Below are 17,253 nucleotides of genomic sequence, written 5' to 3' on the forward strand. Positions count from 1 at the left end.
CCTTGCCTCTTCGGAGCAGTCCCTCAGAGCTATCCAAGAGGCTGCCTCCCAAGCTTAAGTCCTCGACAAGACCGTTGAATAAAACATCATTCTCAACTTCTAGATTGTGCATTTTTTTCTGTTGACAGGAGATAGCTGTGTGGTTTATCTGTGTGGTGTAGTGATGGTGGCATGGCAGTCATGTGACTTTGAACTATAAATTTACTTTAGTTATCTCGGGAAATCTCTTGCCTTGTTTTCTCTATTCACCAGCAGGCATAGTACCCACCAGAGTAGATCAAGAGGAACAAATGAAAACACATACCCCACAGAAGGTTTGGCAGCATCTTCCACTTGACGGTTAAGAATCACAGCATTTTCTCCCAATATGGAAAGATACCAGGCTGTCCCTGAGCTACCATAAAGTGCTGGGAGGAGTAAGTTGTCGCGTTTCTGATGCTCAGTGCCAAGGTCAGGTAAGTCAGGGGTTGCATGTTACACTGTCATCAGAGGCTACATCTTTTATGAGTTTACACATCTTGTCTTTTCTCATCCCAGTTTATTATTTTTTAAAGCACTAACACATTAATTTTACTGCCAAAGAATTGTTTCTTGTAATTATTTTTATTTATTTATTTAAAACCTAACTTTTTAAAAAAAAATTTGTAATTAATTTATTTTTGGTTGTGTTGGGTCTTCGTTGCTGCACGTGGGCTTTCTCTAGTTGCGTCAAGGCGGGGGCCACTCTTCGTTGCAGCGCGTGGACCCCTCATTGCTGTGGCCTCTCCTGTTGCGGAGCACCGGCTCCAGTTGCCCGGGCTTCAGCGTTGTGGCTCACGGGCTCCAGAGCGCAGGCTCGGTAGTTGTGGCGCACGGGCCGCGTCGCTCCGCGGCATGGCGGATCTTCCTGGACCAGGGCTCGAACCCGTGTCCCCTTGCATTGGCAGGCGGATTCTTAACCACTGCGCCACCACGGAAGTCCTTGTTATTATTTTTAAGTTCTTTCCTTTGTCTGTGTCAGCAGCTACAGCCGAAACTCCTAGACACCTGATTCCGGGAAGTAATTACCAGGGTAGAAAATGAGGAAGGCACACTTGCGGTATCAGGAAAACTGTGTTTAGTTAGAGTCTTATTCTGGTGCCCGCTGTCCTTTTTAAACAAATGTATTGGATTTCTGTACTTCATTGCTGCTCCATAGCCCAATATCCAAAATAGACTTCTCTAATATTGTGTGTGTGAGTTTCCTTAGCAAATGATCCCATATTACCTTTAACAGGGACGGTTGTTAACCTGGATTATTGTATCTGGATAAACATCACATTGGGAAGCACTCAAGGCTTTCCGGCTCTCAGCATCATTTTCTCCCCCTGTTCCAGCAGTTTCCTGAATTATGAGTGAGACCGTGAGCACATAGTGGTGAATTAAATTCTGCCTGCTTTCTGTAAGTTGCATGCCTTTCTGAAATGTGCTGCTCTGATTGAACGTGACCTTTCTGGGGTAATGATTGACACAGAGTATTTCCAATGGCAATATTGCTCGTAGACTCTCTCATTTAATTGGATTGCCAAGTTCACCAATTGAGGTTGCCAACTGTTGCTCTTTTGTCGGTTGATTTTTGGTCTTCACCTATTAATTATCATAATTGTATGATTAATAGAGACAGGGGCTTTTATCAGAAACATCCGGTAGTGGCAGAGCTAGAAATAGTTGGGTCTTCAGAATAGCAGTCAGGTGTCCAGAGGAGGAAAGCTACGAACGTGGGAAGATTGCCCCTCTATGGCGCATGCTTAGGAAAGGATCTATGTGCAGCCTACAAAGGCCCTAGAAACATTAAAAGAAAGATTCTTACAGTGGTTACAACTAAAACTACCTATTCAGTCCAGAAGGTTAGGTAAAAGTAAGATGTACAACTGTATGGTGGAGTTTTTTCCCGCTCTTTCCCCCTAAGTCTTCACCCAATGTTTCTAAGCCTACTGCCTCTCCTTTGTAGCTACAGCTGTGTTCTATTCCCAGGGGTCTTGAGCTCACTGACTTCTGACACCTGGCTTCAGATTTTTAAATAGGCACCTCCTGGGCGTAAAGAGAATTCAGTTCTGTTGTTAGGGAAGCCCCACAGTGTCTCCATACTTTCTGAAAGCTTCCTTGTCTAAGGTCCTTTCTCTCTGTTCTGAGTGTCTGTTTTGTCTTTAGTTATCTAGATTCAAACTACAATTGCTTTGCTCTGTTTTCATGAAGAATTCACTTGCCTCCATAGCCTTAATGATGATTTGGATCTCCCGGGAGAAAGGCCATGTGCTGGCAGGTGTGGCTTTCCACCCACTCCTTCACTCCTCTCCTTCCCCATCTCCTTGAACGACAAATTCTTTCCTCTTACTCTTGTAGAATATTTGTACCTCCTTTAATGTCCCTTGGAGTTTTACCACTTACACCAAACAGGGGGGCCAAATCATTTAACATATGTTTTCCAGGCAAATACACAGGTTTTCATAAGGAGTTATAGTAAACCACTTAAAAAATAATTCACTGGGGCTTCCCTGGTAGCGCAGTGGTTATGAGTCCGCCTGCCAATGCGGGGGACATGGGTTTGTGCCCCGGTCCGGGAAGATCCCACATGCCGCGGAGCGGCTGGGCCCGTGAGCCATGGCCGCTGAGCCTGCGCGTCCGGAGCCTGTGCTCCACAACCGAAGAGGCCACAACAGTGAGAGACCCGCGTACCGAAAAAAAAAAAAAAAAAATTCACTGTATTTGGAAGGGCATATCTCACCGTGCAAAGTCTGTATCTCTCCTCCTCCAAATTAGACTCAAACATTTTCTATCTTTTGAGACTAGTTTGGTTGGAGATGATCAAAAGGCTATGAAAAAAGAAGAAGTCCTACCATTTGCAACAATATGAATGGACCTTAAGGGCATTATGCTGAATGAAGTAAGTCAGACAAGAAAAAGTACCATATGTTCTCACTTTTATGTGCAATCTAAAAGGAAAACAGAAAGAACAAAACTAACCAAAGTCATATATACAGAGAACAGATTGGTGGTTGCCAGGGGGAGGGGTGGGTGAAATAGGTGGAGGGGGTCAAAAGGTACGAACTTCCAGTTATGAAATACACAAGTCTTGGGGATGTATGTATGGCATGGTGACTATAGTTAATATACTATATTGTATATGTGAAGTTGCTGAAAGAGTAGATCTTAAAAGTTCTCATCACAAGAAAAAAATCGTAACTATGTAAGGTGACAGATGTAAACTAGACTTACTGTGGTGATCATTTCACAATACACACAAATATCGAATCATTGTGTTGTACACCTGAAACATATAATGTTATATGTCAGTTATTTATGCAGTAAAAAAAGGCAATGGAAGTAGAAATGTTCTACCTCTTGATCTTTAAGTTAGAAAATTGTTAGAAAACAGTCATAGTCAACTCAAGCAGCAAAGAACGGAGAAAAACGTTTTACTAAGCCTATTCGTTAAATTAATATTACTTGGTTATAGCTAATACTTATAGGTTGGCTATAATCCAAAATCATTTCTCTAGAACACAATGCATTTGTCACATAATTGTCCCAATTTCAGAAGAAGTGGCTTAATTTCCAACTTGGTTGTATTGAGCATTCAAAATTATAATGTGCTAAAGTTGAAAATGATGGATCTTTTATAGGGTTGATCTTAAGCTCATCTAGTGAAACACTCCCATTTTACAGATGGAGAAACTGAGACTAGGAGCTGTTGACTTGCCCTAAGCCACACAGTCCCTGGCAGTGTCAGGGCCCAGCACCTGGTTTCCTGATTCTCAGGTCAGTTCTTCCAGGCTGCTCCTTGGCCAGAGACTATGATCCCAGGTAGTGACTACTCAATGTATTTCTCCAGATGGATATGGATATTTTTCCAAATGCAATGGAGTACAATTCCTGCATCTTTTAAAATAGCCAGAATTAGATTAATACAGGGTGTATTGATATGTGAAACACAGTTAGTACAAGATGTATAATGAATATGTGGTCTGTAATAGGTGTGGTAATACTGAAGACCGAACCTCTCCCAACCCAGTTGCTAAACAGTACTGAGGAGGACGAGGCAGAATGTCTCATCTCTGGAAAACTCAGTGGAACAGACAGGACTTCAAACTTCATCTTGGGTTTAGAATTGTGCAAGCTGGTGCCTCATTCTTTTTTTTAAATTAATTTATTAATTAATTATTTTTGGCTGTGTTGGGTCTTCGCTTCTGTGCGTGGGCTTTCTCTAGTTGCGGCAAGCGGGGGCCACGCTTCATCGCGGTGTGCGGGTCTCTCACTGTCGTGGCCTCTCCAGTTGCGGACCACAAGCTCCAGATGTGCAGGCTCAGTAGTTGTGGCTCACGGGCCTAGTTGCTCCGTGGCATGTGGCATCTTCCCAGACCAGGGCTCGAACCCGTGTCCCCTGCATTGGCAGGCAGATTCTCAACCACTGTGCCACCAGGGAAGCCCCCCCCTCTTTTAAAAAAATATTTATTTGGCTGTGCTGGGTCTTAGTTGCAGCACAGGGGATCTTCCTTGTGGTGTGCGGGATCTTTAGTTTCAGCATGCAGGCTCTTAGTTGTGTCGTGCAGGCTCTAGTTACCTGACCAGGGATCGAACCGGGCCCCCTGCACTGGGGGCACGGAATCTTAACTGCTGGACCACCACAGAAGTCCCTGGTGCCTCATTCTTAATGTTCAGCCCCTTGGTTATGTGACCTTGGGCGAATCACTTCTCTACTCAGCCTGACTCTCCTTATCTGCCCAACAGGGATAATAGTACCTGACTTCCTGGGTTCGCTTCTGCTCTAAAAAACAACAACAATTACATATAACAAATATTTATATGCATAACAAAATATATATTTGTATATGTATATGTGTGTGTGTGTGTATGTATATATATCCCATTCCTTGAGCAGCGTATGTATTCAAAGGTTCTTAGTTTCCTTCCTTCTCTCTTAACTGTCATCACAATTTTACTTGACTTATTAATCTCACTAATTAACCTTATTAGCTCATCTATCTCCTAGATATTTTTTCAAAATAAAATTGTTTTTACTTTTGCTCCCCTTTGGAGACAGTAGTAATACTTAAATACTATTTTGGAGAAACACAGTAATTCCCTTTTCTTTCTTTTCTCTTTTTTTTCTTTAAGAAAATACTCATTTATGATATAACTGCCACATGGTCTTTAAGAATAAAGAAAGTCAGAGGATGAATGACTATTTTCCAGAGGACAGGTAAAGCATATTTGGTAGATTAATTCCCAGTTCACCTTCTCAGAGGAAAAGGACAAAACCCTCATTTACCAAGATTCTAAAGAGATTTTCAGGCGAGTCCCTAGCCCACCCCACATCAGTCTTTGCTTTGAAGCCTTCATTCCCCAGAGCTTGGTTTCCTTGACCAGGTCCCAAACCTTTTATTGAGGCTAAGAAGACCAGAGGAAGCAATTGCTGACAGTCACGTGTCTGGTGGCACTCAGGAGAGGGATGGCATATGTGCTTATCAGGGAATCAATCTTTCTGCCTATCATCCTCTTTTTCCTAGGAAGAAAGCGACTTAGCGCAATTACCTCATCCAGAACTATTACCTCACTTTAAACTGTTTATTCTCCAGAGAAACGTGTTTCGGGTCAGGTGGTTCTTTGACCAGAGAGAGGGACTTTTTGAAAGTACTGTATTGATATTGACTGTGGGCCGTGGGGAGGTGTTGGGAACGCTGTCTTTCTTTCAAACCAAGATTTCGTTTTCTATTGGGGTCCACCAGGCAAAAGGGGACACATATTCTGACCAGCTGAGTTCTGGCATCATTCTGGGGGCTCGAATATGGTGCTCTGACTATGGAGCCTTGAACTCAGGGCCAACCCCCCAAGTGTGTTCTTTGCTCTGAAACTGTGTGGCCCGAGGCAATCTCTCTTAAATGACTCCTTCTGCAAATGGGAGAATAAGAGGCAACCGGGAGGTACTTTCAAAAGCAGGGAAATGAAGATTTGACAACCCATTCAAAACAAACCACACTTTTAAGAAAAGTCTTTCCTTCTCATGACAAAGGCCCAGCACGACTTCCTTTCCCAGATACTTAGGAGGAAGGCAATTGCCAGGGCCCAGATTTAAACGAAACAGGAGCCATCGGAAACGAAAGAGCTTTTCTGAAAATTTGGGCGCTTCCTGGGTGATTAGGACCACAGACAAGGGAATTGGGGAAAAAAAGAAAAAATAAAAATCGATCACATACCCCTCGTGCACCCATGACTTCCCCACCTCTTTATGTACATGCATGCACATTTAGCTTAGTTGCAATAATGGGTTTATTCCAGTGCTATTTTTTTCCCACTTGGCATTTGTCTTTTTTTTTTTTTGAATTTTTCTGGAGTGGTGTCTGGTCTGATTTTAAAAAATGGAAGCAAGAGGGGCAGGGCTGTGAAAGGGCTCAAAGTTGAACGAAACAGTGGTTTGCAGGAAGCAGCAGACTCAGGCTGCCGAGATGCCCACATATTTCTGCGCTGGGTTCGCCTCCAACAGGCCCGCAGGCTTTGCTCCCATCTTGGGGCGAGCGTGACCTCCGCAAGCCCAGCGGCGGTCCTGCTCCCGAGCTCGCGGAGGCACCTGGGGTCGCGCGCAGCCGTCGCGGGGCTCACCTGCGCCTCCCTGCCGCCAGCCCCGCCCCGCCCCGCCCCGCGCCGCCCGCCCGCCCGCCCGCCGCCGCCGCCGCCCCGCCCCGGCCCGGCTCATTGGTTGCCTCTCGGAGGGGAGGAGAAGGGGCGGCCTCTGGTGGGGGGGGGTCTCATTAGCTTTGCGGGCTCCTTCCTCCGCTCCCTAGTCCGGAACCCGGCGGCGGCTGGAACACCGCGAGCGGGCAGTGCGGCAGGGACGGCGGGTGACTCGGGCAGTGACCGTGGCGGCAGCGGTCGCCCCGCCGTGGGAGGCTATGGGGACGCGCGCATCCTCTGGGTGCCCAGCGCGCGGCGGCTCGGAGCGCCCTGCCCTGCTGCTGTAGGGAGCGGCGGTGGAGCAGTCACTCGCCGAAGCCCCCCGGGACCCACTTGCTTCGGCCCCTGGCTCTCAGTGCCTTTCTCCCGGGCTGCCGGGGCGCAGAAGAGGATCCGTACTCCCGAGCGGGGCAAGCAGCATGCGGAGAGCGGCCGCCGCAAGAGGAGGCGCTGGAGGGGCGCGCCGGTGGCTCCCTTGGCTGGGGCTCTGCTTCTGGGCGGCGGGGGCTGCGGCTGCCCGAGGTAAGCGCGGGGTCGAGCGGGAGGCGGAGCCGGGGGCGAGGCGTCCGAGCGGGTCCCGCACCTATGGCGTTGGCTTCCCAAGTTGCGCCCTGCACCTCTCCGCGCGCTGAGCGCAGCGGGGTGGGACTCGGGTGGAGGACCTCCGAGGGGACCACTGTCTCCCACCCCAAGTTCGCGATCAGCCGCAGCCCTACAGGTTGCTGGGACCGGGGCCCCTACCCTTCTTTTCCTCTCGTCGTTTGCTGTATTTTCCGAGCCCTCCCCAATTGCTGCAGACTGGAGTCCCCACCTCTTCACTCCAATCTCGCTCCCCCCAGTCCTCTTTATTTCCTTCCGTGGCGAGATCGTTCACGGGTGGGCGCCCGTAGGGGTGTCCGAGAGTTCCTTGGGAGGGGCGCCGGGTGATGAGAGTCTCTGGAGGGTGCGCTTGAATGGAGAGGGCGCCTTTTCTCTGGGGGAGCAGCGCCCAGGCTGAAGTCCGCGAAGCTCGACACCTCTCGGGCGACAGCAGCCCGAGGTCCTGGGCAGCAGTGGGCTTTCTTTCGAGGAGGCCGCGGTGTGCGGGAGCTCGGGAGAGCGGCGTGCACCTTCCGCGTTTAACTGCGCTGGCAGTGCCCCGCCGGGTTAGCAGTTGGTCCGAGGCCGCCCACCCGGCGCCTCCTCTCCCTGCCCGGTGCCGGCTCCAGTCCGGGAGCTCGTGAGCGCGGGGACCCCTGAGCGGCTGGGAAGCCGCAGCTTCTTTCCGACTTAGAAACGTAGACCCCATTTTTCCTGGATCCTCTGGACTCCGGCAGAGTGACATTCTGCACCTGGTTTCAGCTCCACCTTGAGCGAGGACTGGAAGCATGAACCTAAAACCGCGGACTTGCTTTGAAGCTGATCAGAGGCAGTTTTACACGTAGCTTGAGGACTGTGGCTTTACCCTTGAAATCATCCGGAAGCTCTTCCTTCCCGCTCTTTCTTTATTCCTAGGTGTCATCCATTAGGCTTAGAATTTGTAATTGCCTTAAATGATTTACCTAACGCTTGACTGGTGAGGGGTGAAACTGATCTGCCCACCTTACCTCTACCTTGAACGTATTGTGAGTAGCCGGGAGACAGGAAAGGGTGGAAAGGGTTGAGGACGATCACAGAAAAACCAGTGTAATCTCATTTTTATAAAAGCTAACGGTGTGTTAAAAGCAGTCGTGCTGTCTGGAATGAAGAATAAAAAAAAGAAAAAAGTGGATAGAGGTTTTTCCCTTTTATGATCCTGTTCAGTGACTATTTGCATTTCATTTCCTGAAAAGTTTTTGTTTTTTGTGTTTTTTAAATGGAGCAGGCTTTTTAAAAAGCAGGAAAGGTTTAAAAATGAGCCTCAAGTGATTGCACACACTAGGTGATGGTGAAGCATAGTTCTTTTCCTCGCTGGGAGAAACACAAGCTTCAGCCGTTTAATTTACTACAGAGAATGCCTCCTTGCAAAGTCAGCTCTGAGTTGTTTTTAATACACTATTAGGGGGGAAAGCGGGCCTTTTCTGAGTGTTGATGTAAATGTCTGAGTTTCCACTTGCTGTTCTATGCTGAATACCTAAGAGTGACTGACTCCACATACTGACCCTTGGAATTTGGTTGGTGGGGCTGTCTTGAAGCCAGCTTGAAACAAGAGGTGCGGACCTGCCAAAAGCCTCTTGGATGGAGTTTTGCTGGCTGTGAAACTAAGGCTAGCACCTCCTGTCTGCAAGCTGTTCTTCAAAGGACTCCTGGAAAACACACTGTACACTCCGCAGGCTTATTTACAACAAATGTCTTGCACAGATCATAGTAATGTTCAAGACACATGGAGTGGAGCAGTACATCTGACTAATATTTCCCTTGTGGTGTTTTACTTTCTGGGGCAGAAAGCCTGTTACCTTTAGCACCTGTCAGAGATTCCCCAAGAAATGAGCAGTAAACAGGCTATAAAATCTGTGAAGCCACATAACCTGGCTTGGGACAGGTGGGTACAATTAGGGTTTTCAGAACAAAGGGCGCATTTCAAAGTTATTTAAGTTCTCCCAGCTCAGGAAGGTGCCCGCTCATTAAAAGCAAGATGAGATGCACCCAGGGGACATGTTTGCTGAGTAGTTTCACTGCATTCTCTGGGGTTGGCTCTACAGTGTTCTTACTTATCCAAGTAAATAGTTTTTTTGTTCTACAAGCCTTTTCATGTTGGTCTGAACCAAGGTACTCCGCCTTCCCGAAACAACAGGATAGACAGAACTATGCCATTTGCTTTGATTATATTAAGAAGATTGAACAATCAGTAGCCATTTCTTTACAATTATCATTTATTTGTTTCCAAGATCATTGTACCAACTCCTTTTTTTCCCCTTTTCTTTCCCTCCATACCTAATGTAAAAACCCTCTGAAAATGGCAACGAGATTTCAGATGATTGGCTTTGAATGTCCTCAGCGAGGAAAATACACGGGGCAAGGGACTGCCTGTAGAAACTAGTAGTGGCCCAAGGAGCCATGTTCTGGTTCCCTCCTTTGGAAGCTAGACTTAATTCTTGAGATTTATGTACTTGATGGATAGCATACTTACTGTAAGGAAAGCGCTTGGGTACCATGATTACCGTATATTTTAACACTTTCCAAGTTAAAAGAAGGGGGTTTAAAAGTTATTCATGACCTGCCAAGTGCTAATTGAATCCACATCATGTCACACTGATTTGTTTTTGTTCTTTGAAAAAAAGGAGCACTGCTGTGGATCCGGTTGTGATTCCTCTATTAGATACTGTACACAGATGTCCCAGCCTGAAGGCAGGGAGGAAGATGATCTCAGCTGGGCTGAGCTTTCACACAAGTCCTCCTTTTAAAAATTTTCGCGGACAATGAAATCTTCCTTATGGTAACCATAGTGATGCATTAAGGGCAAGAGAAATACATCTGTTTTATAGGCACAGTAGGGTCGCATGGTTCACGCATACTTAAATCCATCTACCTACCTCGTTCCTGCAGTTTTATATCTATGTTCACTTTCTCCTTAACGAACATAATGACTGCCTCCACCACCCCGCATTCTGTTTCTTTTTCCTCCAGAATCTTCCCCTCCAAAGGGCTATGAGAAAAGAGCCTTTTCTTGTAATTTCTTGGTGGGTTTTCCTTTTTGTGACTCTTGGGTTGTACTCTTCGTTTGAGCAGTCCGGTGGTATCTTTTTTTCCTGCCTGACAAAGGGTTCTGCTCAAGAGATCTCTTAAGTATCTCAGCTGATAAGAAGAGATTCATTGTTCTTACCTGACCCTATAGTGGCAGCATCTGTCACCCTTTTTCATAATCTTACCAGGAAAAATAGTAATGTCAGCCTTCCATTCTTCCTCAGTCTTTGAGTGACCCATCTGTGGGTCTCTGGTTCTTTAAGTGGTACCCCATAGGTTGGGGAAACCTATGGAACCCCAGGAATCCTCCGTGAGTTCCATCAAAACTCTACGACTGAGCGGGTCTCGTAGTTCTAGACCCCACTGTCTTAGTAGTTAGGGAAGAAGCACTTTTCTGTCTGTTGCCTCAATGGCTTGTAAATGTTTTATCATCCTCCTTCTACCAAATAAGGACCCAACTTGAAATACTGCCAACTTTCAAGGTTTAACAAGAAATTGGTTGTTCAGGAGATAATGAATATTTGATATCACTCCCTCGGGTCTTTCTTTCTTTTTAAAATATGGAGGCTGGGGACCCAGACCATATGTGTTACAGTCTAATCCCGAAGACCAAGTGTATGAAGAAAGATTTATTCCATAACATTCTCTTAAGGAAGGTGGTGGTGGTGATGCAGGATGTCCTCTTAAGCGGCAGGCACAGATGTTCACAGAGAGCCCGGATGTGTCCCCCTCCTTGATTATACCTTTGCCATTAATTCTGATTGTCCCGTACACTGGGTAGTGCTGCTTGACCCGCCGTGTCATTGTCTTCTGTCCTCCTTATTCTGCCGCCTTCATGAACTAACAGCATGACCGAATAACCAAGGGGGACTTACCTCTGTCGTTCTTGGCCGCATACTCTAGATAAAGACGCTTGCTTGCGCACCCAGTCATTCGCTTCATGGCCACCACTGGCATGAGACCTGTCATCGTGTTGCTGCCACTCTTTGTGTTATGCCTGTTCCTTAAGAGAAGGCATTTGTGCAGTCTTGCTTGAATATTAGATAATAATAGCAATGACTGTCTTTAGCAGGTGCCATTCATTACTCTAAAGAGTTTTACACACATTAACTTACATAATCCTTAAAGTAACTTAACATAACTTAAAATAACTCTTTGAGGTGAGCACTCTTATTATCCTCCTTTTGAAGATAGCAGAAGAGCTGCACAGAGAAGGTAAGTACCTCGCTCAAGGCCGCGGAGTTAGTATGTGGTGGCGCCTGGATTTGAACCTGTGCAGTCCGACTCCAGAGCCCACAATAAAGACGCTTTTCTAAACTGTGCTGAAACAAAATGAGTCTGATATTTTGGTGACATAAGTACTAAAATTATATCTCTATAACTCTGAGACTTGGAGAAGAATTTAGAGGAGCTTAAATAAATCTATAAATGTATTCAGATACGTCTCAGAGATTTATGTTGTACGCAAACAGCCACCCTCTCACCATTCAGCTTAATATACTTTGGGATCAGATTCACACTTAAAATTCTGAGTGCCAGCTTCTAATATGATAGCTTGCTTCCCCCCCCCCCCCAGTTTTGAATTTCAACACAAAATATTACTCTGAATACGCCATCCATGGAATGGCAGAACCCGAGAGACTATTTGTTGCCTGTCTTGTATTTTTAGCCTTGTTTGCCGGGGAAATGTGAAGCATGAGATTTGAGAATAGATTGTTAACACCAGAGGCTGCTGTTTCTGCTGTTTTGGGTGGTACTCCTGCGGCTCTTGCAAGGCAGATGGCTAGATTCATTTCCAGAAAATAGATATTCATTCTATTTTGCATTTCCACTTTGAAACGAACTTTTAATTGTTTGTACCACATTGCGGTGTATGCTCTTACTGTGAGCATACACATGCTGTGCGTAGATAGTTTTCAGAATTAGGCGGATGTTAATGTATTTCAGTTTGGACCCCATGAGAAATCCACTGCACACTCTCTTGTGCTTTTGGAGGATTTCTTTGGAAAGTGGGTTTGTGTGCAGGACAGTGTGGACCGCATATGTTGTTCTCAGCACCCCTGCCCCCTCTGGACTTCACTGGACTGAGAAATTAGGGGCAGAAGTATTCGGGTTGTGTTGATGGGGCTACAGTAGAAACCAAAACACGTAGTACTCTTCTCGGCTTACGGCTTACGTGGGACCACAACAGGATGTAAAATATTTCCTAATATTGTTTCCAAGAGGACAAGAGTACAGGGAGGCCTGCATTTTTCCTATATGATCAGTTTCTTCTGACAGTTTCCTTCCTAATTAAGAAAGCTGGAAGCCAAAAGCTGTCTTCCAAGTGAAGTCAGTAACAGCCTCACTTAATGCAGATACTGACTTTCTGCCCCTAAATTTCTGGTTCATAAAATGCAAAAGAGCCTTCCTCCCCAGAAAGGGAGACCTTGGCACTTAAGTGTATGTTTCCACTTGAACCTGGCCTTGTAAGGCTGGGAGGAATAATATGGGGTAATTTCACCACAACACTGAGGAACTTGGCTCAGAATGGACTTTACAAGATGCATTGTTTTGCTGATTGAATGGTGTAATTTCTCCCTCAGGTAAGTCCAAGGGAAAATGACATTGCAGACATCCCAGAAGGTAAGTGATTGGCAGACACGCAAAGGAAGCAGGAGGTACTAGAGGCTAAAGTGAAGTCATCCTGACTACTTCAAGGGTCCAGCCAACACTGGAATAACTACGTTTAATATCATTCATAGATTTTACTCACTTACTATAAAAGCAAATGTATTTACTAAATATTGGACTAGAAGATTTGCCTGTAAAGAAATTTGTGGCATGCCTTTTAGAGTTGTTTGCAGGTGATTGGTGGTTTCTGCCTCGTCACAGTACTTATTTAGTAGTTAGCATCTTTATTTGAATTTAATTTAATAAAATCTACTGGAAGAGGAAGGGAAACCCAATGATCTTGGGTTATGAAAGCTAAGCTGGTAATATTTGAAACATACAAATCAGGGCTTTTCAAATGTTAATGTGCATTTGAATCAGTGTAGATCTTGTTAAAATGCACATTCTGATTTGGTAAATCTGGAGAGGGGCCTGAGAGCCTGCATTGCTAACAAACTTCTAGATGACGCCATCTGACCACACTTTGAGTAGCAGGGTCATGGATGACAATAATTCAAGTTTTGGGGGTTTGTTTTTGATTTTTAATATTGATTTTCACTTGAAAGCCAGTACGAAGTGGAATTCTATGTAACAATATTGTAAACGTGACAGAAGAATAGGCAAAGACAAATGTCACTTTTAACACACAAAAACCTAGAGCTACTCATAAAACAAATAGACATTCTGGGAGTACCATTCTGATGTAATATAGCGTCTTGCTTCCGGCATTTGTAAAGATGGATGCAGTACTTTCAAAGGCTTGGATTTTATTTTGAAGTAATTGAGGACTTACGTCTGCATCTACTTCATTTCTGTAAGAAAGAGGAAACTGAGTCCCCCAGAAGTTGAACAGTTTGCCCAAAGTCAGATTTTTGCTAAGCTTCTACCCCCTTTTATCTTACTGTATCTCTTGCCTGGCGCTGCACTTAAAAACGATCCCGAGTTCAGGATATTGAGAGGGCGAGGCTACACTTAAGGAAGAGGTAGAACAAAAACAGTTGGTTAGAAACGAAAACAGAGGAATGTTCACATGGGATAGGGATGCTCGCCAAGGAGCTGGATCCTTGTTGTCTCAACATGGTGTGGGACTAGGTTTTGGGTCCTTCCTTGCTGCTGGACACTTATGTCTACTTGGCAATGCCCATCATAATTACTGTTAACTTACCCAGCACCTGGAGGTGCTGGTCCCATAGCACATGCTAAACAATCATTTTTACTCTAAGCTTATTGCGTTAAGGTATAAATAATATTGAGGATAACATTGCTAAAATTTACTCAATATGGTGCTGAAACATTCAGGAAAATTAGTTGCCAGAAGAAATTAAATAACTGTAAGAGGGTTTTACATTCCCGCCCCCCAACAGATTGAAAAGCCTACGTCCCTAGATAGATTATTCTACAAAGATGATTAAGTGTAAGATGTGACACTATCATGGATGGCTCCTTTGCATAATAATTCATTTGCATGGAATTCGACATTTTTCAGGTGCATTCACAGTTTGGATTGTTTGGGATTTTTACATTCACCCTGATGTTGAACAGAGGATGGAATTAAGGTTTAGAGGTTTTTTCAACCAAGGCTAGACAGAGAGCCACAACTAGTACTAGGACCAGCAGCTGAGTGTCCAGATGGCTTCTGGGCCTTTTTGACTATGAGGTCGTTCTATTTTATTACCAAATAGATTGGTTGCACTTAAGTTGGACCATACAACATTCTGCTCACATGGTATTTGAGACAGGGCATGGGTACATGAACACGTGTGACAGAGAAAGAAACGAGTACAAAATTTCAGTGATACCGTGTTGGCTTCTGGGTTTATGTGGTGGTAGGTTTCTCATGGTTATGAACAGAAGTGGTGTCATCTGGAAGAGGGGATGGTAGGAAATGTGGCAGCAGTGGTTTGAGGCAAGTAAAATTGTGAGTATATGAAAAATGGTATACTGTGGTATGGCCTAAGGGGTATGGAAAAAGTTCTGAGGAATTTGCTGAGCTATAGTATTTTAGTTTTTTAAAAAAAATTTATTAAATTTATTTTATTTTTGGCTGCATTGGGTCTTCGTTACTGCACGGGCTTTCTCTAGTTGTAGCGAGCGGGGGCTACTCTTCATTGCGGTGCATGGGCTTCTCATTGCGGTGGCTTCTCTTGTTGCGGAGCACAGGCTCTAGGCGCATGGGCTTCATTAGTTGTAGCGCGTGGGCTAAGTAGTTGTGGCTCACGGGCTCTAGAGCACAGGCTCAGTAGTTGTGGCGCACGGGCTTAGTTGCTCCGCGGCATGTGGGATCTTCCCGGACCAGGGCTCGAACCCGTGTCCCCTGCGTTGGCAGGCGGATTCTTAACCACTGTGCCACCAGGGGAGTCCCATGTTTTCTTAAAAACAACAAAGGATTTAAAATTTAGTTCATTAAATAAAAATCACAATTAGTTCTGCAGTTTTATTTTAAAGTTGTCATTACAGACACTCTTTAGAAATATGGTACTGGCTTCATAATCTGCATCACTTTCTGAATACTTTGTCTTTATTATTAACTTTGTGCTTTATTTTCTCTTTCTGTATGTAGCTGCGGAACAAGGTTAAAGTATTGTAATTGGTATTTGGAAGGTGTGTGGTGGCACAGTGCATTTGGACTTGCGATAATAATTTTCATCAAAGTGTCTTTAAGAATTATCTAACCTATTTTAGAAAAAAATACAGACCTCAAAATAAAGTTCTTTGCCAGAGAAATATGTGTGTTGTAGGCCTTTTGAAAGGAGCTGAGGAGATTGTAACTGTCCTTCATCCGAATAGGTGACCCTTGTATCTCTCTCAGCCCAGGGACCAGCATACAGTGATTGCCGGCAGCTTGCATCAGGATATTTCCAAAGTTGTCTCCCATTAAAAAAAAAAAAAAAAAAAAAGCAAAGTCAGGAGGTTCACAGGTTTTGTCAGTGTGAGGTGTGTGGGTGGGATGTAAGTGTTTGGGGGTTTGCTTTAAAGAAAGAAAGGTTTTTAAAATGTTTGTCATTTTTTTCTCACCTTGGAGAAAACAAACAAACAAACAAAACAAACCCACCCACCCCAAATACAAAAATGAAAACTAAAACCCATTGGCTGATTTCTCAAGTTTAGCAGACAGCTTGAAATGTACATCCGTCTCGGATAGCAATGTGAAAAGACAGCTCTCCCGTGTCATATCCTGCAGCAGACAACACCATTACTTGTGCAGCCAGTTACTAATAATTGTCAAGGGGATAAGTGCTTAATGCATGGATATCTGTGTGTATGTATTATGTATTAGTAGAATGTCATATATCATTATTATGGCAAACTTACATCATTAAACTTCCATGCTGTTAATTTAAATGCCATTAGTAACACTTAAACTCGAGACGGAGACACAGTTTTGACTTGAAAGTTAGCTTCTTAATTTGAGCGCTCCCGTTTCTCTTTCTCCCTGGTCTCTCCCATCTAACCCCCAACTCTCAGTCTGCTCTTGCTTCCTGTCTCCTCAAGTCAAAACGGCCTTCCCGTTCCAGCAGTGTGGTGGGCTGCAAAGTTCAAGGCTACATGGCCTCCAACATGTCCCTTTTTTTCTGGTTCCTTTTATTTCTTAAATGAGAAGAAGTGACGCAATTATCGTGAAAGCTCCTTCCTGCTCTAACATTTTATGATGCTGTGTATCGTTTTCAGTACCCTTTATTCATGGTATTTTTTTTATCATTTCAGGAAGCATTTCTTGGCGTTTTAAATAGGCATCAAAACCTTCGATAACAAATACTCTGAAAGTAGAATTTTCAGGACAAGTTTGTAGGACTTCAAGAATGATGCTGGTGAGCCTTGCCTTTAGCGTTTTTAAGGATGCATCTTCAATAAAAGAAGTGTAATTTTATGTATCGGTTTCTCTTAAATCAGTGGTTGTACACTAATGCATACAAATGCTGCTACAGCAGCAGAAGTGGGATGGGTGGGAAAGGGCCGCGGGGGCTGGAATCCTCCACGGCAGCCCAGTGTTGCCCAGTTGGGTGCCTGGGCCCATGGTTGCTCGATTGACTTCTTCTTTTTTAGCAGAAACCACCTCTATGCTATCTCATGGTAAATTTCCAGATTTGAACTCTTTTCACATCATTTTAATAAAACACCTTTAGTTTAAGCAAGAGTCACAAGATACAGCACTCAACCTTCCATTGTGTCTCAAGTCAGTGACTTTTTCCACCTTTTGTTAAGAGATTTAAAGGATCAGGGAGTCAGTTGGTCCTCATTTTCAATCATTGTCTTTGAGCTCTGCCTATAAAG

At 44.7% G+C, this 17,253-nt stretch overlaps 1 protein-coding gene across 7 annotated transcripts in view; it reads left to right on the forward strand.

Moving 5' to 3' along the window:
- The first annotated feature begins 355 nt into the window (after positions 1 to 355).
- UNC5D (unc-5 netrin receptor D) overlaps positions 356 to 17,253 on the forward strand; it is a 682,528-nt gene continuing 665,630 nt past the window's right edge. For 6 of the 7 annotated variants that reach the window (XM_060291597.1, XM_030833039.2, XM_060291596.1 and 3 more), the window contains exon 1: positions 6,812 to 7,209. In XM_060291597.1, coding sequence (XP_060147580.1) covers positions 7,107 to 7,209 — 103 coding nt within the window. In that variant the 5' untranslated portion in view covers positions 6,812 to 7,106. Of the gene's footprint in view, positions 456 to 6,811; positions 7,210 to 17,253 lie in introns of those variants that run through there. The other variant, XM_060291598.1, reaches the window with a different exon arrangement.

Source organism: Globicephala melas, chromosome 21 (assembly GCF_963455315.2).
Source record: "Globicephala melas chromosome 21, mGloMel1.2, whole genome shotgun sequence".
Classification (NCBI taxonomy): domain Eukaryota; kingdom Metazoa; phylum Chordata; class Mammalia; order Artiodactyla; family Delphinidae; genus Globicephala; species Globicephala melas.